This window comes from Ixodes scapularis, unplaced genomic scaffold (genome assembly GCF_016920785.2).
Source record: "Ixodes scapularis isolate PalLabHiFi unplaced genomic scaffold, ASM1692078v2 PGA_scaffold13__105_contigs__length_92229423, whole genome shotgun sequence".
In the NCBI taxonomy this organism is placed as follows: Eukaryota; Metazoa; Arthropoda; class Arachnida; order Ixodida; family Ixodidae; genus Ixodes; species Ixodes scapularis.
The window spans coordinates 26,311,831-26,335,955 of record NW_024609839.1 but is presented as its reverse complement, the minus strand read 5'-3'; the positions used below and the strand labels follow the sequence as shown (position 1 = coordinate 26,335,955).

Sequence of the window (24,125 nt, the reverse complement as noted above, 5' to 3'; positions counted from 1 at the left end):
GAACCTCTGCTGACTGCTGAAGAGTTCCCTCTGCTTAAGACACCGGAGGGCGCAATTGACAAGTCCGTGGGCAAACAGTTCTCCAAAATCATCCTTTTGGGAACAGCCGAACATCAAAGACATCACCTCGCACACGGTCTCTGGGGGGCATTTGCCGACATCCAACCAGACAAGTGGAATGGAACATGGTTCTCCTTTTAAAGCCATTATTGCACTTGCGATCACTGCGCTTCGTAGACTATTGAACACACTCTCACCTTCGTCAGCGCTTCATCAAGTGATCGGGGCAATCCTTTCCCTAGAGCCCATTATTATGATGGCATTCTGAAGGTCTTTTATGCTTTCCTTACTCGTGAGCAGAATAACTGTCTCTATTTTAGACTAGTCACCGCCGAAATCATCATTTATCATTCATCAAATGCCTCATAGCGTAGCTGGAAGTGTATGGCTAGTGCCCCCGGAACGACCTATTCATGACAGCACACAATAAAACGACCAGAACAACCCAAGACACCGGATGCCCGACAATTCTGCAATGGAATTGTAACGGTCTAAGATAAAGACTCACGGATCTCAAAGCACGGCTACTGGAACATCCATTTGATATACTACTGCTACAAGAGCCACGAATGGAGCAAAAACAAATCAAGATCCCTCAGTACACCGCTTACGCGACCAAGCAGACAGGCAAATATCCGTGGGCAGTGATACTCGTGAGGAACAGTGTATACCACCATCAGTTGGACCTCACCAAGTACTGCTCAGAGAGGGCGGACTTCGCCGGGGTGCAGGTGCGCGCACGCAGAAAAGATATCGTGATAGTTTCGGCATACATCCATCCATTGGGCAAGTGGCGACCACGTGTTCTGGCCGAGATGAGAGCGGAGCTTGGCACAGACAAGGATATGCTGATCGGCGGCGACTTCAATGCTCACAACGAGTCCTGGGGAGACGGGAAGACAACAGCCAGAGGTCGGAGACTGCAGAAACTCCTGGACACAACAGACTTCGAAGAAATTGGCACAGGGACCCCAACATTCCTTCGGGCAGACACGCAGCAAAGTGTGATAGACCTGACATTCACGGCCGGGACACTCAGACTGCTACGAGCGACCCCTCAACCCGATGGGTGGGGAAGTGACCACACACCCATCATAGTGGGAAACCTCCCTAAACCGCCCTCGAAGACTTGCAAAGTTGTCGACTGGGCTAAGTACCGGTGGCACCTCTCCAGCTTGCGTGCTAGTGGTCAACCCCTCACCACTCAGGCTATGGCCGACGCACTTCGACTGGCGACTGACATGGTAAGCGTGCCGACCAACAGGCCAAATCCAGACCTAGAGTGGCTGGAGCTTCGTGCAAAAAGAAGACAAGCCCAGCGGCGAGCCAAGAGAACAAGGCTACCCGAGGACCAAGTCACGTTCAGGAGACTTGACGCAAAATTTAAAAGGCACGGAAAACGGCTAGCACGAGAACAATGGCAGCTCAAGTGTGAAACACTGGACGGAAGAGGAGGAAGCACAAGCGCATGGAGAATGGCAAGGAGCTTGACATGCAGACCGGGACCAAGACACCCCATCATCGGCATGGCCATCAAGCTGCATATTACCACACAAGCTGTGATAGAACTCATCGCGGACGCACTACTCAGTACCCCGTCCCTTTCTGCAGGACCGAGGAAACCACCCAAAGGCTGGATCCAATGGAGACCGCGGGAATTTCAGGCGATGACCATAGGACAGGAGGACCTTCATCTCCATAAGCTCAAACGCGCCCTCGCATCGCTGCCTCGAAAGAAGTCGGCTCCCGGACCTGACGGAGTGACAAATCAAGCGCTTCGAAACCTCGAAGAGGACGCCTTGCCAGACCTCCTGGCATACCTTAACGAGGTATGGACAACAGCATGCCTCCCGGAAGACTGGAAGAAGGCCATCGTCGTGCCACTCCTCAAGCCCGGCAAACCGTCAGACCAGCCCAACTCCTACCGTCCGATAGCTCTGACGTCCTGCGTCGGGAAGCTCCTCGAGCGGATAATCCTCTGCAGGCTGGTGCACCATCTCGAGACGGTAGGAGCTCTGCCAGAGTGTTACGCAGAATTTCGACGCGGCAGATGCACAGCGGACGCCATCGCTGACCTGGTTACAGCGTTGGAGGACGGCAAGGCCCGACACCGAACAACAGGTGTAGTTCTCCTCGACATCTCCAAGGCCTTCGATGCCGTTGAACACAACAGCATCGTGACAGAGCTGAAAAGACTGGGAATCGGTGGCCGAATGCTTGCCTTCATCCGCGCGTTCCTGGAAGGCCGCGAGGCACAAGTGAGCGCTGCGGGTGTCTGCAGCACAGTGAGGCGTATGACGCGAGGGGTACCGCAAGGCAGCGTACTGAGCCCGCTGTTGTTCAGTGTGGCGTTGGCGGCACTCCCGCAAGCAGCCCGGATAGGCGAGCGGACGATCCGCCCAGTGCACATGGCAGTTTACGCAGATGATATTGCTATCTGGGCGGCCGACCGAGGCTGCTGTAGGAAAAGCGTCCAGAAGGAACTGCAGAGAGCTCTGGACAACATCTACCATTTCCTAACGACACTGGGCCTCAGCCTCTCCGCGGCAAAATCGGTAGCCCTGCTCAATGCGCCACACAGGACGTACAAGTTCACATTGTCTCTACAGATTGCAGGGGCCCCAGTACCAATAGTAAAGCAAGCAACATACCTGGGCCTGAAACTAGATGACAGAGTCTCGTGGCAACCTGCTGTGAGCACAGTCCTCAACAACAACAAGAAAACGACGCCCATCCTTCGCATCCTTGGAGGGGTACGAAGAGGCACCTCACAACGCATGATGCTTCAACTTTACCATGGACTGATCAAAGCACGAACGCTCTACGCACTCCCACTCCTGGACCTCAACCACAGGCAGTGGGCAAGCTTAGAAAGGGCACAAAGATTGGCACTGCGCATATGTCTAGGCGTCCCACGGACGGCATCATCGCGTCACACACTAGTAGAATCGGGAACAAACACAGTGCAAAATGCAGCGACAGAGCGGGCTCTACGACATCTCATACGAATGCAAGAAACTCCCAGCACAGTATCACTCGTGAAAAACATAGCGACTCGCCGTGCACATCTTGCGACACTCGTCAATCTCCTTAAAGAAATTGCTGGGTGCCCAACCACCCACATTACACTTCCACCGCCGCCCAGTGAGCCTCCCGCAGTGAGGATCGAAATGAATATCGCGCAGATGGGTCCGAAGAGAGTAACACCAGCGACAGTAGCGTATCAACACACATCACAGCACATCGAAGAATTCTACCACGGATGGACACGGACATTCACAGATGGGTCAGTGAAAGCACAACGAAGAACAGCTACGGCTGCGGCGATCTCGGAAGGACACAGCAGAATGGAGAAGCTGAGCTTTCATGCGTCATCCACAACAGCCGAGCTGGCAGCCCTCCGCCTGGGACTGGCAATGACGGATGGGAAACAACCGGGGAACCTGGTTTTGCTCACGGACTCTAGGGCGGCGCTAAGACTCCTGGAGAAACCCGACAGGGCACCTGCACTCGCACGGGAGGTAATGGCCAAGGCTCAGAATCTCCAAAAGGGAGGATGGACGATCGCCTTTCAGTGGCTTCCATCTCACTGCGGGATTGAGGGCAATGAAGCAGTTGACGCCCTCGCGGACCGGGCCCACGACGAGCCAAACTGCACCATTTCTGAGGTCCCCGCTTTCGCAGACGCTCGCCTATTGACGCGGCGAATTATCTCTGCACGCAATCCGGAGCTCGAGAATGGACCCCTACCCGCTAAAGTTCCCGGACGCCTGACGAGAAACGAGACGGCCATCCTTCACAGGTTACGCACCAGAAGCGCCTTCACTCCCGCCTACCTGGCAAAATGGAAGGACCACCGAGATGACGCATGCGGTAAATGTACTGTAACCGCCGACGACGAGCATCTTCTATGTGTGTGCCCCCTGTACAAACAAGAGCGAGACGAACTAAGACAAACCTACTCCGCCCTCGGATGCCCTAGTGACACCCTGGAAGCGCTGATTAGGCCCACAGCAACAGCTGCCAAGGCGGAAAGAATGCTAACAGCGCTAGCCAAATTCTTGAGTCGCACGCGGCTATGCGACATAATATAGCGACACTACTGACGTTCCAGGATGGTCTAATCGCCTAGGAAGATGGACATAGAACCTCACTCCCGAGTGCTAGTCGCCATACGCAGGGACAGTCCGGCTTTTCCTCCGCCTAGGCGAACAATTGCACTGCAGCCCATGATACGCCTGATCCATACACGACAACTATGACGACACTATGACTGTCACACTCTCTCTTTCATTTTCTTCATTTCTTCTCTTCTTTTATCCTTTTCTCCCCCTCCCCCCTCAACGGTGACCTACGGGCCTGCATGGTCGCGCAACCCATCGTTGTTTCCTACAAAATAAGTAAAGTAAAGCTAAACAACAACAACAACAACGGGACTGTGATTCTGGTGTTCAGTGCTTCATGGTGTTTGTGCTCGCGTTCGTTTTAATGTGCATATGGGGGATATGTATGTGTATAATACCACAGGGTATGTATAATGCCACATTTTCCAACAAAATCCGAAATATATATTCAAAAATAAATCGAGTGACTTTTTTTTTTCCTCGTTATTCTGCGGTTCCGTCAAATAGAATTCAACAAATTTATGTCAGAAGGAATTCTAAAGATACTTAAGTGACCATTTTTTAACTAAGAGTTAATTGTCAGAATAAACTCTGGGAAATTTAAAAAAAGTTTCAAAAAGTTTCAATACGATTCCGGAAAACTTTTAACAGAAGTTCAAAATAATTTAACAACAAACTTTTGTAAGGGTGGCTCACTCTGTATATGAAATGTGTGTACAGGATACGAAAAAGCCACGTGTTCTTGCAGCAGTCCGGAGCTTCATCACCGTGAGGCTCTGCTACAGCGTGACTTCACCTACTTGCGGACAAGTGTCCGTGTCTATGATGAGTCAAAGCTTTGGGCGCACGCGTGCGCTTGCACATCTTGAGCGCCCATCAAAGTTGCGCACGCGTAGTCTTCACTTCTGAAATGACACCGAAGGTTATGTAGCAGAAAATATGCTCCACCTCAAGCGCGATATTTCTGCCTTTGATAACAGTTCGTCGCACACGCACCCAAGTCGCGGTGGAAGGCGCACAGTCGCAGCTTTTGAAAAATCGCTTATCCTACCACGGTCAAGAAAGCGCGCAGTCGCAGCTAGCATCGAGAACGAAGCGTGAACTAGCTCGTGCACATCGGCATGTGAAAATGACAAGTATTACGCTGCTGGAGTGAATCTTGAAAGATTCTTTGCCACTCGCGAGACACAATCGTGTGAGTCATAGGCGTAGACTATGGGGGGGGGCAACGGGGCTCGTGTCCCCCCCCCCCCCCCCCGGGCCCGGGCCATGATCCTTACCGAGACGCTGTTTACGTGCCATGTAACGAGCTTCTAGCAGCGGCATGTAAACAAAATAACGCGCACGTTGCCGTTATTGACAAAATACATGGGAAATGGAATTCCAGCGTGTTTACATTAGCTGCAATCTCCAGTTCTGGCAAAAAAATAACGCGCAGCACCCCCCCCCCCCCCCGCCCCCCTCTCCGCCGGGAAAATGAAAAGTCTACGCCGCTGGTGTGAGTACTGCGGTGAAGAGCGGGGTTTCGGATCCACTTACGGCGCAGCTACCTTTGCGTTTAGACCACAAGTATATGATAAAATCTGATGGCGCACAGAACGTCCTATCTAATTTTGTGATAAGTTAGTGCAAAGAAGTTGATGCTTGAGATAGATATCTGAGCATGTTTCGTGGAAATGTTAATGAAGAATATTAAATTTGTCCGATATTGGCATGGTATTAAGCTGAAGTTTTTCGAGCAATTTATGATGTCGTAAATATTGAAAGGCAACTATAGGAGACGAGTTCCCGGTTGTCCTGTGAATTTGCAGTATTGTGCAACCTTAGAAATATATTTAATTTAGTCATCAAAGTTACCCAACAAACTTCGAGTAACGTTCAACATTTTAAGGCAACTAGAAAACAGTTATTCAGTGCATACGGTGAATTACCAACCTTGTACAATTATAAAAATCCTTTGATAGCTTATTGAATACGGTATGTAGGCTATCAAATTGAATGTAAATGACTCCACAATAGCGAGCGAGATTAGAAACCAGGGATGGGCAGTATTTCAAAAACAAGTATTTGAAATACGTATTTCAAATACTTTGTGTATTTTGTATTTGTATATAATTACAAATTGGATAATGTATTTGACGTGTGTATTTAAATACTAAAACGTAGGTATTTCAAATACAATTAATTGTAATTAAATACAATTTTGTGGGCGAAAATACATCCCTCAAATTTATTGTCACTGTCCAGAGCACTAAGAAAACTACGTTCTGCACCAACTGCAGTGTCTCTGAATCAAGCACAACGTTTAGTGACTTTGTGATTACGGTGCTAGTCCAGGGCAAGAATAGTGACGAAATCCACGTTCACAGGCAGACTGGCTAAATAAGTGCCTGTGACAACTTGTGATGATTTCCAGCCTGGTTTCCATTCATATTTTTGCCTGGAACATTCTAAATGCGCGGGTCGTCCAGATTTTTGTAACTGGTGCGAGTTGCAACAATAAAAAAAATTATCTAGCTAGTGCTGCGCGTCTTGGTCGTCTCGGTTCTTTGTTGGTCTATACCAAAATGTAATCGACAAAAAAAGCTGCTTGAAGCTCTGGACTTTTTCCACCTATTACGTCCAAGCTGATTACATTTTTTTGTGATTATATTTCTATCACGTTACTAGAACCTCGCACACTAACTCCCTAGTGTGCAATGCAAAATTAAAATGAGATACCCAGAAACCCGTTGCAGGTGCCCTGAAGTCGCTGACGCAAATTTTGAGGAATGTATTTGGAAAAGTATTTGGAGGAGACCAAATACATTTGGTTGTATTTGTATCTAGTATTTAAATGCTTTTTTAGAAATGTAATTAGATTTGTAATTAAAGACAATTTTGACGAACTATTTTGTATTTGTATTTCGATACATATTTGCATGTATTTTGCCCATCCTTGTTAGAAACCAATACAAACTTTATTGAAAATGGTATCAAATTTATTCAAAGGAATACCAAAGACTCTCCAATATCGTCCAACATTGAAAACCTGTTATAACTTGGTACCCAATTTATCTAGTGGGGTACCAATAACTGCCATTATTAGACAACATTAGAAGCACATTGGCACTCCATGGGAAGTGGTATCAAGTTTATCCGCAGGGGTGCCAATGACTGCCCAATATTGGACAATATTGGAAGCCTATTGGCACTTTATTGGATGTAGTATCGATTTTATCCAGTAAGTTGCCAATGACTACTCAATATTTGACAAGATTAGATGCCCACCCTATTGGAAAGACCAGTTTGAAAGTGTAACTGGTCAGACAGGTATTTGTACTGGTCAAACTGGTATTTGGACTGGTCATACTGGTCTAACAGAAAATCAAACTGGTGCAACTGGTAGCCAGACTGGTCTAACTGGTAACCATATTGATCTAACTGGTCACCAGATTGCCTTCTAACTGGTCACCAGATTGGCCTGACTGGTCACCATATTCGCCTAACTGGTCACCAGACTGGCCGAACTGGTCACCAGATTGGCCGAACTGGTCACCAGATTGGCCGAACTGGTCAGCGGATTGGCCGAACTGGTCAGCGGATTGGCCGAACTGGTCACCAGACACCGAACTGGTCACCAGACTGGCCGAACTGGTCACCAGACTGGCCGAACTGGTCGAACTGGTAACCAGATTGACCAAACTGGTTACCAGTTTGACTCCTCTTTCTCACTTTATTTATTGGCTTTCTCACTTTGATTTATTGGCTTTCAAATAACTACGGCATGGTCGAGCGTTTACTTTTTACTAAGAGATTAATCCCCTGAGCCGTTTAAAATACTCTCAGAGGTATGACATTGCTGGAAAAAAATCAACATGTTGGGAATATGTTTTATTGCTTAGGCGGTCACCGAGAAATTCCGTACGTTCAAAACGACCAGTATAAAGGGTGGAAACGCAGAGCTCGGTAGTAGTGATCAGGTTAGTGTGCTGTTGTATTGATGTCTGTATCTGCCGTGTATGTGTATGCACTCAATGTATGTTCAGCTGATGCTTGTATTAGGCGTATTGTGTCAGAGATTTCCGAAGCGCAGTGGTGGCGTGAACAAATGAAAATATTTTTTTGTCGAACCACTGTGACCAGTTCAACCACCATGACCAGTTCAACCAGTATGGCCAGTTCAACCAGTATGACCAGTTCAACCGCCATGACCAGTCAACCAGTGTGACCAGTTCGAACCACCTTGACCAGTTCAACCATTATGAAACTGGTCATACTGGAGCAATAACCAAGTTTGAAACTGGTACCAGCTTGAACTGGTCTTTCCAATAGGGCATTGGCACTTTAGTTAACCTGGTGTCCAATTTTATCCAGTCTGGTAAAAATAAATGCACAATATTGGAAAACAATAGAAGCCAATTGGCCCTTCATTGAAAGTGGTATACAATTTATCCAATGGGTGCCAATTACTTCCCAATATTTGACCACATTGGATGTCCATTGGCACCCTATTGGAAATGGTGTCCAATTTATCCAGTGGTGTGCCAATGGCCGCACGATATTGAAAAACTTTCAGCCTTTCCAAGGAAAGAGCAGCGGAGCTGTACTATATATGTGTGCCGCCATCCATGAACGATGGCGGCAACCGGACAACCGACAGGCCGGTTGTCTGGTTGTCGTCGTCGCACATATATGGCAGTAGCTGTTCAGAGGGTTGTGTCGAGATTTATTTGTCCACTGACACAAAACTGCGGAAACTAGCCCTTAACTGCTCCGCTGTAAAAACATTGGAAGTCCATTGGCACTTTATTGGAAGTTGCATCTAATTTATCCAGTGGGGCGTTAATGACTGCCCAATACAAAACAACATTGGAATCCCATTGGAACTTTTTTGGAAGTAGTGTCAAATTTATCCGTTGGGGTGCCAATGACAGCCCAATATTATGGGACATTGGAAGCTGATTGGCACCGCATTGGAAGTGGTTTCCCATTTATCCAATGGGATTCCAATAGATTCCCAATATTGGTCATAGGGAGGATAAGGGGGCCAATCGTGGTCCCACATTTCTAAGACATTCCCAATATTGGTTACAGAGAGGACACAATGGGCCGATGATGGCCCTCTTTTTCCAAGACATACCTAATATTGGGGCTGGGCCAATGGCCTCTGCTGCCTGGGTGTATGTGTGCAGGGGCGGATACAGGTATATCCAGAGGGGGGAGTCAGCGGATCATGGCGAATTGAACTGGTCGTTTTAGAGAGCGGCGTGATCTGTATGATTAGGTCTGAGAAGGAGCACGCTATCTGAACGGAGTCGCTTCGCTGGGAATCTCCTTCCCGCGGGGTCCCGGATCTCGAAGCACATGTTTTCGCTGTCGCGTCGCTATAGCTAACAACACGTGTTCAACGCACGAGCGAAGTTAATCAGGATGTAAAAGATGCCTGCCGATCAGCGATGTGCATCAGCGTAGCACTTCCTTTTCATCGGACTACACGCAAACGGCGGCCAAGTACGTCTCGAATTTCGACCTCTTCTGCGGAGGTCCAGAAAGGCAGTGCAATCCATGCGGGACATGCAAGCACTCCTTGCCGTCCCTGATACTCGAGCCGCTGCTGCTTTAGGAGCTCACTTGCCGACGAACTGTCATCTAACGGGCGGCACTTCGCGAGCGGCCATTAAGAATTCTTCCGAAGCGAGATGCCTGGCGAGAAAGAAAGTCATGCGTGCGCGCCGAGGGCTGGCGAGGCTGGATTCCGGTCAAATCCGCCGAAATCGGCGAAGCGACTCTTTTTGGATCCGGATCGAGATTTGGAGTGGGAGCTGATCCGGATCGGACGCGTGGAACACGTCCGTCTCGATCCCGATCGCCCAACAAAATAGGCGCGCTCCAGGAAAGTCGATCCCGGCGCGCTCCAAAACGACCATTGGAATTCGCCATCAGATATGTGAGAACCCAACCCCCGCCCCCCCCCCCCCCCTCTTCCCGCCATACGCACACACACACACACTTTTTCCCGCCCTAAAATTGTACATGGGTCGGGACATCCGAACCCCCCCCCCCCTTGAATCCGCCACTGCGTGTGTGTCTTTGCGTGTTGTGTTTATTGAAGTGTGCCAGCGCAAATAGCGACAGGTTTTTCCTGAACACCATAACAAACACTGATTGACTGATTGATTTTTGGTGATGTAAAAAATGTTAACAGAAATATAGCTTTTATGTGTTTACGCCAGGTGTGATACTGCTAAACATATACGTATAGCCGAAGAACTGTATGGACTCAGTAAATAGAATTGTAAATAAATTTTATTAAATGACAAAAAAGTCAGAGTTGCGTTCAAATTACCTCAAACTTGCAAAAGCGCCTAAAACATTAAAAAATTTTATCATACGCAACGTATTGTAGAGGTGAACGTTTAAAGCGTGTACTCTCTAACACTCAGTACCAGGATGAAAATGATAAATTAGGCAATTCTCTATAGAAACTACTGCACTCATGCTATTACGCTCATTCTTTTATTATCCGACTCGTAAAGCAATTATTAACCTTAATTATTGCTGCTAAAATTAACTGCGGTTATGTACATTTTTTAGATGTTCGTGTAATTGGATGTCTTATCTTTTTTGTTGTACACACATGATTTCATTTAAAACCTTTAGTTATAAGTTGTGTAAATGATCCAAACCAAAACAACTATAGCCAAAATTTGCTGATCGTGCACGTTGACTACAGGTGAAGGGCAAAACATTCTTGCTTTTTTTATTCCCGTCTGTCACGTTGCAGCTGCGAGCGCTAAAATTCGAAAGTCTGAAACGGGAAACATAATTCCTCCGCTATGGCAAGTTGCAAGCGTAGCAGCTTCATGCCAATAAAACGTGAAGCGGATATAAGTTTTTTTGTTTACTACACGCACAATATTTTATTCTACGAGAGAAACATTGACGAAGGCTCAAATTTCGCTTCGCAACTCAACCAAGTGATTTTATTTTTTTTTTTTTTTTTCATGAGAAGATGTAGCCACGTGCAGACGACGTGTCGAAAGCCATATTCGGAAGGCCTTTCTTCCAACGCCAGCAAAAGCAGAATAATGTTTTGCTGATGAATTATCAGTGTGTTTGAAATAGGTAGAATTGACGCGCTGCAATGGGGCCATGAGGTTACAAAAATAGAAAAAGTGCCTAACCGAGAGAAAGAGGGTGACAAAGATTTTGGTTTCACTTTGGCAGTGTCCGTTAGATGCGCAGGAAACTAAAATGTAGCCAACAGATTTGACATTGCTCGCATTCGCGTTTAAAAAGGTACTGCGGTGAAAATTTTTTAGTCGCTGATTTGGCTCAAAATTGGTTTAGCGCATCAATAGACACATCTTAACTATATACTAATCTAAAATTACCATTCACTTTTTTTTAAAAGGTATTGAATTTGTAAATGTATACAGAGAGGCTCTACTGGCTTCTCTGAAAACCTGACTTAAAGAGTAGAGCCAGGATCCAAAGATCTGTGATCACCCAAAACAACGGGAAAGCCGAAGAATCCAATCTAACCCAATCCATGTTGTAACGTGGAAGCAGTACAGCTTGTTCCCGACCGATTACAAGAAGTTTGATGGCGTGAAATGAATGCTGGGGTAGCTCACGCTTCTTCGTTGCTCTCGTTTCTTACGTTGCTTTCGGGTTTTGTTCTTTTGTGTTGTCTTGATATCGGCATTTACGTGAATTCGCGGACCAAATCCTGCTACGGTGTGAGAGACATGTGAGGCAACTAGTCAACGATGACACTGGTCGATTATCGAAAGACCTCTCCCACTCGACGGAAAAAGAAACTTCCTGGAGTTGGTGTTCAAAGTTTCTCGTGACGGATATTGCGGGACGTATGGAAACGATCTGCAGGTGGAAAACAACTTATTTACAGACTTTTTTGGTCATGTAGGACGCGAGTAGAGTGCTGCAGTGGGGTGCTTCAATATTGTGATAGAATCTAATCTCTTTCTTCGTCGTTATTCGAGTGCAATCGCGTCGACATTTGTAAATAATGCGTGTTAACAATCAAGCTTTCACTAGAAAGTGAATAACTAGTTTACGTACGATTATTGAAAGTGCGTTGGATGTATTTATGTGTTTATTTGTACTAATGTTATTGTATTGCTTTTACCGTGTTTATTCTACAATCCTGTCTGTATTAAGGTAATAGTACTATTGTAATAGTACTATTGAATACAAAAATTATATTCTGTTCTAAGGCAGCTTGAGCTCATAAGGAGAAGCGGATTAGTTCACTTTAAATAGTACGTTTAGTAACCCTGTTGCACGGAAAAGTTTATCTTTCACCAAATGATATGAGATTGAATCAGCTCGCGATTCTGAGTGATTATAATGCGAGTTTCGAGAGCTGATCTGCCGACCCCATATAATGTCATTTGATCAAATTTATATTAATTTTGCCATTTGGTTGGGGTATAATGAAAGATATCAGTGACTGCATGCGTTAACATCACTTACATGATTGTACACAGTAAACTTAAAAACACCTATGTAGATGTAATTGGCAATTTATCCAATGTCTATAAATTACACCTTTTGATAGGTATTGTTACAGAATTTGATATGTGTTGTTACACGTCATGAAGTAATCTTGTCCCACTTCTTTATAAGGCCCTACATTTCTCTGTTGTGTCAACTTTTTTAAAAGCAAGTACACACAGTCTTGGAGAGCACTTGAGCTTCACGTGACACAATGTTTTCGATTGTAAGAGAGCCGCATTCGGAACTTTCGAATCCTCTATACATAATAAATAATTCTGCGCTCCGTTAAAAACAAAAAAAAAAAAGAATTTTTAGCCTTGAATTTTAGTCATTTTTACAGATATCGTCATCAGTTTCTGCACAGCTCTCAGCTGTTTACAGCTATCACAGTGATACCAACAGCGTACATTAACCAATGCACCAGTGTTGTACACGTTCCTTAAAAAAAGGAACAAAAAATCGTTCCTCGTTCCTTCTGATTTTGGAAATCAAATCAATAGAAAAGTTTTGCGCGCATTATTAATGGACTTCGCGAAGTAGTTCTTACCAAATTTGGTAGCTTATGTTATTTCACCGAGATATACATGTTTTGAACGCTAAAGTCTCGATAAAAGTGACGTAGAGCCAATCTGAGATGCACCTACATTCATCGTAATTCAACGCAGGAAGGCGGGAATCAGTATCCTTCCGCGAGGAGCCGGACATTTCTTTTTTCTTTTTTTTGTTTTGTTTTTTTACTACAAAGTGAGTGCGAGTGTAGCTAATACTTGTAAAGGGAAATTCCCTTTGCAATTATTACTCTACTATTTTATAAAGTCCCTCTATCCTGGGAAAAGTGGCGCCGTTCGTTGTTGGGAAGTGCTCGAGACACGTGTCGCGCGCCACTTCGGGGAAGAACATGGCGTCTTATTCTTTATTCTTTATTCAGGTAGCTCCTGCAGCGCCGTTGAGGCATTATTGCAGGGGGCGAACAACATAGGAAAAAACATTTCTGCATTTTCGGCACAAACAGTTTCAACACTTAAATTGTTCCAATCCCTAATGGTCCTAACAAAGAAAGAATTTTTGCACAGTTCCGTCCTGGTGGAATATTCGCGTATTTTGTGGATATGATCTTTACGTTGGGAAATATAGTAAGGGGGTAGAAGGTAATGAAAACCGTTAATACCAGTGTGTTTATTATAAATGCTATATAGAAATTTTAAGCGCAAATTTTTCCGCCTGAATGTCAGCAAATCCCAGCCTAATGTACTCTTCATGTCCGTGACGCTCGAAAAGCGGTCGTACAGCCCCAGGACGAAGCGTGCCGCACGATTTTGGATCCTCTCTAAAGCGTCTATGTGATTTTGCTGAGCAGGATCCCACACAGTGCAAGCATAATCTGTAAAAGGTCGAACGTAGTTAAGGTATGCAAGTTCTTTTATTTTTTGTGTAGACCTTTTTAGATTACGCTGGATAAAACCGAGTGCCCGTCCCGCCCTCATGACGACATCGTCAATTTGCGCATTCCACTTGCAGTCTGCTTATAAGGTCACCCCCAGGTACTTTACTTTACCGTCACTTTTTAGTGGTTCATTATTTAAATAATACTGAGTGTGAAGTTTATTTTTTTTGCGGGTGAAGGTGACATGTACACATTTGCTGACGTTTAACTGCAATTTTGATAGACTGCACCAGAGTTCAATTTGATCCAAATCAGCCTGCAGTTGTCTGGAATCCTCATCGTTTTTTTTACATCTATATACAACACAATCGTCAGCAAACAATCTTAGCTGAGAGGTCACGCCAACGTGAATATCATTTATAAATATTAAGAACAGCAAAGGTCCAAGTACCGACCCCTGTGGCACGCCAGAGGTAACTTCAACAAAATCTGATGTTTCACCATCTAGAACCGTACATTGCCGACGCGAACACAAATATGCCTGTATCCAATTATGTACCGAAGTATCTAGATTCAAAAGTTCCAATTTTTGGATTAAGAGGGAATGCGATACTGTGTCAAACGCTTTTCTAAAATCGAGAAACACACAATCAATTTGCTCACCCCTATCAACGGTAGTAACAAGATCATGATAAAAATCAGTGAGTTGTGTAGTACGAGAATAACCCTTTCTAAATCCATGTTGATAATCAATAAAAAAGTTCTGAAACGTGAGATGTTGCATTATCTGGGAATATAAAATGTGCTCAAACAACTTGCAGCAAACCGACGTTAAGGAGATCGGCCTGTAATTGGTGACATCATTTTTGGGACCTTTCTTATGTATAGGAGTAACATTAGCTAATTTCCAGTCCCCTGGCAAAGCTCCATTAAGTAATGACTTGTTAAATATTATGAAAAGGTAAGGCGCTATTGCGTCTGCACAACTCTTTAGAACCCGAGGGGAAATTTTATCAGGGCCCATCGCTTTGGTTTCATCGATATGTTCCAAAAGATTAAATACACCTTCCATACTTATTTCTACGGTTGGCATCACATCGTAATTGCCTGAACACATTTCTAGTGTTGTATCTTCTGGAGGCAGAAAGACTGATTTAAAACAATTGTTAAAAACGCAAGCTTTCTGCCCTGCGTCAGTGAGTAGTTCGCCATGTACCATTATATCAGGTATTCCCATCTGATCATTACCACAGAGCTTCATAAACTTCCAGAGCTGCTTATTGTTAGTTTTCATCGCGTCTTCAAGACGTTGAAGATAATCCTGTTTAGATTTTTTTGCGGTCTCTTTGTACGTCGTAGTCAATTCCTTTAATATCTGGAGGTTTGAGGCCGAACTTTTCTTTTTATATCTTGCGTACGCACGCTTGCGTTTTTTAATAATTCTTAATAGACCACCATTGATCCATGGTTTTTCTCTTTTCTTTAGCTTACGCAATACTCGGAATGTATTTCTCTGTGAGGCTAATAACTCTCTGTTTAAAAAGCATCCACACGTCCTCAACACTCATTTCTTCGGCAATACATTCGAAAGAAAGGAAGCTCTCGCGAAGTTCAGAACTGATACCCTCATAATCACCCCTTGCGTACAGAAATACGTTTCGATTTGCATTCAATTTTTTACGGGGAGATTAAAAACTAGGCGTGGCCACAATAGCGTCATGATCGCTAATACCAGGAATGACGTCAACTCGTTTAACAATGCCAGGATAGTTACAAAATAATAAATCGAGTATGTTCGAGCCACGCGTAGGTGTGAGAACATGCTGTGTGAAGCCCAAAGTGTCAACCATGCATTTTAAATCAAGGTTTAAACGACTGAGTGATCCACAGGTACACATTTCGTCACTCCATATCATATCTGGAAGGTTAAAATCCCCACCAAGTAGCACACAGTCATTAGAAACACTAGAAACCAGATCGCTAAGTTGGCACAAAACAGTGGGGTCAGAACTTGGGGGTCTGTAGAATACGCCTACAATAAGATTAAAACCATCAGGCAGTCTGACCCGACACCACACTGACTCAACTGTATTTCCAGCTATATCTAGTTGGTAACTTTGTAAGGAGGTACTAATAATAAGTGCTGCGCTGTGCTGACATGATCTTCCCAAGAGATGCAGGTTGCACGTGCTTCGTGCATCGATGCATCTTGCGCTACTTTTGAAACATGAAGGGGCTTTACTATTTTATAGGCTGCCTAAATGTGCGTCTGTCATAGGGTGAAGACACCCATTGTTGTATTGAAAACTGCCTGCGCGTGCCGAATGGGCCTTAAAATGGCGCCAAAGCACCGGGCAGGGCTAAGCGCTGGCTCCGAACGAGATCGAAGCGCGTGCATTCTGAGCATAGAAATGACCGAGATGCCTCCACCCTAAGACAGACGTGGCGAAAGTGTATGAAAGCACCCTACTATTTTATAACCAGAACCGCCATCTCTCGGTCAAAGCTCGCGTTCAAATCTGAATACAGATTCGAAAGCGAGTCACCGCGAGAGTCGTACTTCGAATGCCGCGTGGCAATCAGTTGAAGGCAACAACCTGGCACACGGCATTCGAACCAGGGATATTGCAGTGACTCGTGTTCGCAGACTGTCTTTTGCATAAACAGAATGTTAGGGCGCAAACTAGCTGGCAATGATTGAAGATGAACTGTAACCCTGAAAAGGGGGGGGGGGGGGGGGGGCCTTAGGGAGATAGACAACGAAGAAGGAGGGAAAGAACAGGAGTCTCAAACACAACTGTGTTTGAAACTCCTGTTTTTCCTCTCTTTTTTCGTCGCGTTTCTTGCTAGTCTCAGGATTTTAGTTCGTCATGTCTTTTGTATGCTGCATAAGGCTTTAGACTGACCAAAACTGATTTGTTGGAACTTTTGTCACAACGTATAATTGCGAAAAAAGCCATTCACTTTACGAGGGTTGAACTTTTATTAGATTGTACGTAATCGCCGGACGAATAAATAAATGACTGATTTCGAAACGGCGATGCCTATGTGGCTGCGGGAAGACGGCCGCTTTCCAGAATAATTTAATTTCAAAATAAAAAAAAAACAAAAAAAAAAGACACTCACCTTAAATTCATCCCAAGGACCAGCATACATATAAAAATATGAATTAAATACTGACGCTTTTTTTTTTTTGATACGTTTCAATAATTTCGTCGTAGTGACATTGATTCTGAGTGATAACAAAAAAGTTGGATTTAAGCTTACCTTCCAGATCGTTGCAGCATTACACTGTTCTTACATCAATCGTTACAATGAAATCACCGGATTCATTCTGTCCTTCGGAATGACAAGTCTATGGCGTCAATGACTACTCAAAGACTTTAAGAAAGACATGCACGCGTCAACATGCAGGTTTTTTTTTTTTAATTTTACAGATTTATTTAAAAAATGCTCTGAAAGTTGCACTCATGCGGTTTGTGCAGGTGAGTTATGTGGCCAGGAGGACACAGTATGCGGGGCTAATCGTAACGATCAATCGGCTAATGAAAAAAAAATTGTTAATTAACTTTTTAGTTAATGAAAATAGACATGGTTTCAAAAGGGAACTTGCTCAGCGTCATCGAAAGCCACTAAATATGTAAACATCAGAAAGACTTAGAGCGCGTGAGAAGCGTAGTAGTGCACTAAAGTTACCACTCGTGGAGCAGGTACAAAGCTAGCGGTTGGGGTAAGGCGCCCGCGCGATTTTGCGGCTCTCCGCCTCTTATCAAGAGCCCCAGCCTTGTACCTGCTCCACGAATGGTAGCTTTAGTACACTTTCACGCTTTTCACGCGCTCAAAGTATTTCTGAAAATTACTGATTTAGTGGTTTTTGAGGACGCTGAGCAAGTTCCCTTTTGAAACCATGCATCTATTTTCATTAATTAACAAATTTTAATTCATTAGCCGACTGATCGTTACGATTAGCCCCCTATACCCTGTCCCCCTGGCCGTATAACTCACCTGCACAAACCACATAAATGTAACTTTCACTGCTTTTTTTCTTAAACAAATCTGTTACGTTAAAAAAAAAAACGAAAAAAAAAAACGGTATATTTGCACTATAAGAGAAGAAACGCTTCAATGCTATGTTACATCTCTTTTATTTTCAGTAGTATGCACATAATATATATATATTTTTCTTGTTTCTCCAAAATGTCTTTTTTTCTATTTATTACTGCTGTCGGCATCATCTGGCAACAGTAACTGGCGTGGAATAGTTTGCCTTTGTTTCACGAAAATTAAATGTTTCGCAAAGCATAAATTAGATAATAATAAAAAAAAATATTTCAAGGTTACCATTTCGAGCTCAAAGGATTTTTTTTTTTTTTAGTGTCCTACCATTTTCTTAAAATATTGAAGCAAAGTTCAGGAGCTAAATCTTACGGTAAGCAAACAAGCACCGTCCGAGAGGGTAAAACAAAAATAGCATTTTCGGTGGGAACCGCACGGGTCAGCCTAACAACAGCACAGTTTGTGTTCAGCGTTGGAGGCGCGCTATGAAGCTTAGCCAATGAGCACGTGTTCAGCTAGAACTATGGTTCAAACAATTGGCAAATACCCTTGATTGGAATTTTCCTGCCGTTTTGAGGTGATAGAAGAATGAAACAAAATCATTTCACACGCAGAAGTAATGCCTGGAAGTCTCACACATCCTCCAAGTTTCCTAAGTTCGTAAGCAAGTAGGGGAATACTAAACTGATACCCTCACCTGTTTATAACGGATTTATAGCACAAAGAAATGTCAGGACATTAACACTGCCAATCATTCTTGTCCAATAAAAAAAAAAACAGTGAAGCTTAGATATCACTCGAATGATGTAAGGAGGAGGCGATTGTATACATTTTAGCGTTTCTCATGGCTCACTGAGTTCAGAACTGTTTGTCCTTAGTGAGACCCTTTATGAGACCGTTGATATTCTTTGCAACTCGAGTCCCCAAATAACTGCGCTTCAGAGTAGCGACACGTACCGGCCATCTTTGTGCTTAAAACTATTGTTGCCAGTTTTCCGAAGTTGAATCTGAAATTGCGGAAAACGATGTTCTGTCCTCTGGAAATATGGAAACAGTCCGATACAGAGCTAAGCGATATCAGCCGAGTTTCCCAACACCGTCTGTACGGTTCAAGATGTAACATTTTTGGAATCGTAACTATCACCAACGCGAAGCGCGAGTTCATCTGCTTCTTGCACAGGGGTTGCGATGATGTCAGAACGCCGAGCTCTCATTGGCTGATTTAAAAACAATAAGTGGGTAGACCTCGAGACATATATAGCATTGAAGCCTACCCACTATACTTTCTATCAAAGCCAATCAGAGCCCGGCGTCGTTCTGACGTCACCGGAACTCCTACGCAAGAAGCAGAAGACTTGCTTTCTGCATTGCGCCCTCTCTGCACGAAGCACCAAAATGGCGGCGCCCACGAGAAAATCTGTTGAATGGAGTGTCGCCACTCTAAGCGTAGGTAGTTTAGTAGCCCTGTTTGTAACAATACAAGATGTTTGCAATAAAGAAAAGTTACCGCCAATGGTAATGGCACGGCTTGCGTAGAAGAGAAGGAACAACAAATTAAGAATCTTAAAGCTTATCCGAGCGTTTCTTAGAAGCTTGTAAATTTCCTGGATGGAGAGAACACACGCACACATGCACACACATACGAGAAATAAAAGGCGTCCTCGCGTTCAAGCGGAAAAATCTACGCCAGCTCGACAGTTAAGAAAAAAAAAAGAAAAAAAAAAGAGCAGTCTTTAATTAACGCAGCACGCACACCCCCGATTTCGCTAGAAGTCACCATCAAAAGAAAGCGTCGAGTCACTCCGCAGACGTGGCGGAGCGTAGCAGAATACCACGAAGGACCACAGGTACGTGCCTAACAACACACTGCGCAAGCGCATTCACGCAGTTTCCACTCCCGTCCATTGGATGCCGTAACACATCCACACACTCCGCTGAACAGTCACCGCTAGCCGACGTCAGAGGTCACGCCGTTGGCAACACGTAGCACGACACTGTGGGTGGACAGCGGTGGAGTCCAGCGAAGGCGCCCGCGGGACGGCATAAGCGAAGTCGCCTGGGGGGTTCCGTTTTCTGTGCGACAGGTGGCGCCACTGTAAGTCCGTCGGCGTTTTGCTGGCATTGGCGAACTGGCGTCTCACTCAGTACAGCTGGTTTCAAAATATCTGGGGCGACAGGTTGGGTTTAGTGTCGACGCCGCCCAGCCCCGAGCCGTACGGGTAAGGGCCGAGACACGACGGTTGACCGCAGGGGCTTGAACTCCACTTCGGGGGCGACAGTTGTGGCTGCTGGCTGCACGGGCTGTCGGCCGCCACAGATTTGCCTGCGGAGGAAAATAGCGGATGAGTGACGTACACGCATATTACGCGAGAATAAGTTGATTTCCATCTGAATTAGAGGGCAACTCGCGCCCTCTAGGGAACAGGTGGCCGCTGAAAAAAAAAAAAAAAATCCACCTGGTCCACCAGTCTTGATAGTAACCACAACGATCTTCTGTTGAATGGTTAATGATATAGCCACTAAATAAGCTACGCTTCAGAGTAACGACACTTACCCATCTTGGTGCTTAAAATCATGGTTGCCAGTTATCTGAAGCTTTATATGAAATCACAGGAAACGCTTTTCGGTCCTCCCCAAATGTTTATACAGTTTGTGACAGAGCAAATCAATATAACATGAGCTTCCTAACACCGAATCTAATGCTGAGGAAGTCTCACTTTTGAATCATGACGATCGGCAGGTGCATCTGCTCTGTACTAAGCACCAAAATGGCGGCGCCCACAACAATATCAGGGCACAGAGTAATGATATTCTAAGCGTAGCTTGTTTGGTGGCTCTAGTTAATGATTTAGGGGAAGTTTCGAAGGTGGAAAAAATTTAAGCAAGAATAACTTGACATTCACCTGAAATGGAGCGCAACTCATTGTATCTAATCATACTCATAATGTTTTTATATGCGTATACTGAAGGTACATAGAATATTCAGTGCGATAAAGTGGACTCGGTTCAACGTAGTTATTTCAATTTTTTCCCCCGGGACATTTCATAGTATGCAAACAACATCCTGGATGACACAAAACCGAGTGCAGTTTTAAGTAAAAACTTTTTATTTACCAATTTTTTTTTCTAAAGATTACAGATATTCACACTCTCAATGTTATGTGGAAAAATAGGTTCACAGGCAGTTTTTCAAAGATGTCAATAATAAAAAAAAAAATGGATTCACTTAGCTTCCAAAAGCGCGATAAAGGTTATTTTAATTTTTTGTTTATTATTGAAGAAAAAAAAAAAAAACGTTGTAAGATATTTCTGTTAAGAAAATTATCAGATCTTTTAAGACTTGTTTATTTAGGAAACAAGAAATATCGACTTTGCAATCCCGGCGTGTTTCCTCAGAAATGTTAGTTTTTTTTTCTCATTGTCATCTCAAATGAAACAAAAAATTGAATAAATTAATCGAGTTCTGAAATTTCGAGATCTGAAGAAATCACTTCGCTTATATTTCCTCTTAAATCTTTAACAGGTGTTATGAAACTTCACTACCCTTCAAACACTGCACTTTGCAAGCCGTCCAGGAATTCACGTCGAAAGTAAACGTAAAATGGGTTCCTCTTGATCAATCCATCTTTTATGTCCTTTGTTACTAAAGGAAGAGACATTTCGCAAGTAAGGCAAAGTCCGCCGAAACAGAAAGACAAAGAAGGGGCAATATAGAAATATACAATACTGCCATTTTCCTAAAGTGTCGTCCCAAGAGTGTAGTGAGCGGACTTCGATATACAAACATTGCCTTTTTTTTTGTTTCTTCACATTCCCATCTATTCGTTTGATCCTCTCGTGTTCTCCGAATATTTTTTTTTTCCAGGAAATTCAACCCTCCTGAGCAAGAAGGCACTCTTGTACTCCGTCAAGTAGGCACACAAGAGGGCAGAATACGCACAGACGCACACCCTTTTGGGCGGTCGAAAAACCACTGCGGGGACGGCCATATTGTAACATCGTACGAAACCCTACGACCACTCTTCTTCCCTCTCCAACCCCACCACCGTGGCAAACCAAAAACCAAAAACAAAAAAAGAAGAAACACACAAGAAAATCTCGAGACGCACGAGACAGACGACGCAACTTGACCATTAGGGCTGTCCAAGATGGCGGTCGACGCCGCGCCGCTGGTAGCACGCACTTTCTTCCTCTTCCACTCTCGCATCTATCTATTTTACTTGTCGTTTCTCTCTTACCCTTTTCGACTCTCCTCCTCCTTCTCCTTCTTTCTCTCGCAGAGGCCTTTCATGTGTCCCCACTGACACTAATGGAAATAGACGAGGGACAGCGCCGAGCCGGACGCTCCTCCCAGCGCCGGTTAGCAGACGACGTCGCCATTTGCTGAGAGCGATGACGTCATCAGTTTTTGGGCACTACGGATGAGAGATGGCTGCACCTTCCCTTCCCTCGCCCGACTTTGTTTTTGGGCAGCTTTTGTTTCGTATATCGCTTTGTGTTGGGGTTTCGGGTCGGCGGCACTGCGTATAGCTTTTGGGCGTGCTTCGTGAATTTGTAACGCGCCAGCTTGTTTTGTGTTTGTTTGTCAGTTGTATGCTTTTCTTTTGTGTCTTTGTTTGAGATTAAAAGAGAAGACGGGGAAAGAAAAAGAAAGATAGGATGGAGGAGACAGATGATCTTGATACGAAGCGATGGAAACTTGCAGTGTTTCTGGTTTCTTCAGAGCCCGTCGGATGGATATTGAAGCATTTTTTATAGTGTTTCCTCCTACCTTGTGTTGCTTTAGTTTTACCCTTTTGCAAAGTCAGCAAAAGTACGCCGTTGTTCCGATGTGGGTGACGTATTGCTATATCGAAGCAGAGAAAATAAAAAAAAAATAAAAAATAACGACAAAAAAACAAAACAAAAAAACTTGATGTTGCCAGTTTCAATGAACTTGGAGTAGTGGTAACAGTGCATCCAAAGTTGATACGTTAATTCCCAAAGGAGCCGAGAAGCTGAAGAGAACGTAACTCGCCGCGAATCGATCTATCCACAAACACATCTTATTCTCGTTTCCGCTTGTTCACTTTTACTATGCCGAATAACAGGCGATACGTGATGGTGGAACGCGCTGTGGTCTTTTTGACGAGCTGTGTTTTGCCTCCCAACGATGTCGATAAGGCAGGTAATAAGAGGTGAGCCAGAATGCAAAAAAAACGACGAACGCGCACCGCTCGACTGCGTGAATCTGTGCGAAGTTTGCGAAACTTATTTGATAATCTCTCTCGTAAGAGATCAAAATAGGTATATAAGCCTATACTCTGCTTTCACCTAGTTAGATGGCGAAAAATAAATGTACACCGAGCACTTTCAAGGACTGTCTATACCATAATTATATCAAAATGCGAAACATTCGTGCGCGCTGTCCAGGACCACTTATATGGTGCGGAGACTTCAATGCAAACCATCTTGCTTGGGGAAGCGACGACTGTACTCCTCGGGGGACCGCGCTCCTTGATATGATCAGGGAACTTGGACTTCGATGCCTCAACTCTGCCGATCCAACATACAACAGGGCTCACCTCAGCAAAGTGAGCGTCTTAGACTTGACATTTGTATCACCTGAGATTAAGATGGTCTGGGATACTGAACCGGATACTTGGGGATCAGATCACCTCCCCATCCGGCTTACTCCACAAGCGAGCATTCCTCCGAAGAAGCAAACTCACAGTGTTATAAACTGGGACGAATACCGAATTTCCCTTACGACCATTCCCACGAGCCCAAACGCTCCATCTCTTGAGGAGGCCATTGAATTATCAATGAAAAAGGCAACTACATTAGTCTGCCTTCCCATTAACAAACCGGTTCCTGACTTGATATACCTCAAAATAAGGTCGCTGGCGCGGCGTGCCCAAAGAATTGCCCGGCGAACAGATGCCCCAAAAGACTGGACCGCATCGCGAAAATTCGAAGCTATACTCCGCCGTCACACAGTGCGCCTAGGACGGCAA

At 44.6% G+C, this 24,125-nt stretch overlaps 1 protein-coding gene across 1 annotated transcript in view; it reads right to left on the bottom strand.

Annotated features, from left to right (window-relative positions):
• Positions 1-20,222: 20,222 nt before the first annotated feature.
• LOC8037394 (paired mesoderm homeobox protein 2-like) overlaps positions 20,223-24,125 on the bottom strand; it is a 160,568-nt gene continuing 156,665 nt past the window's right edge. Inside the window, exon 5 of the mRNA XM_040499764.1 lies at positions 20,223-20,452. Within this exon, the coding sequence (XP_040355698.1) occupies positions 20,286-20,452 (167 nt within the window). The 3' untranslated portion in view covers positions 20,223-20,285. The remainder of the gene's footprint in view (positions 20,453-24,125) is intronic.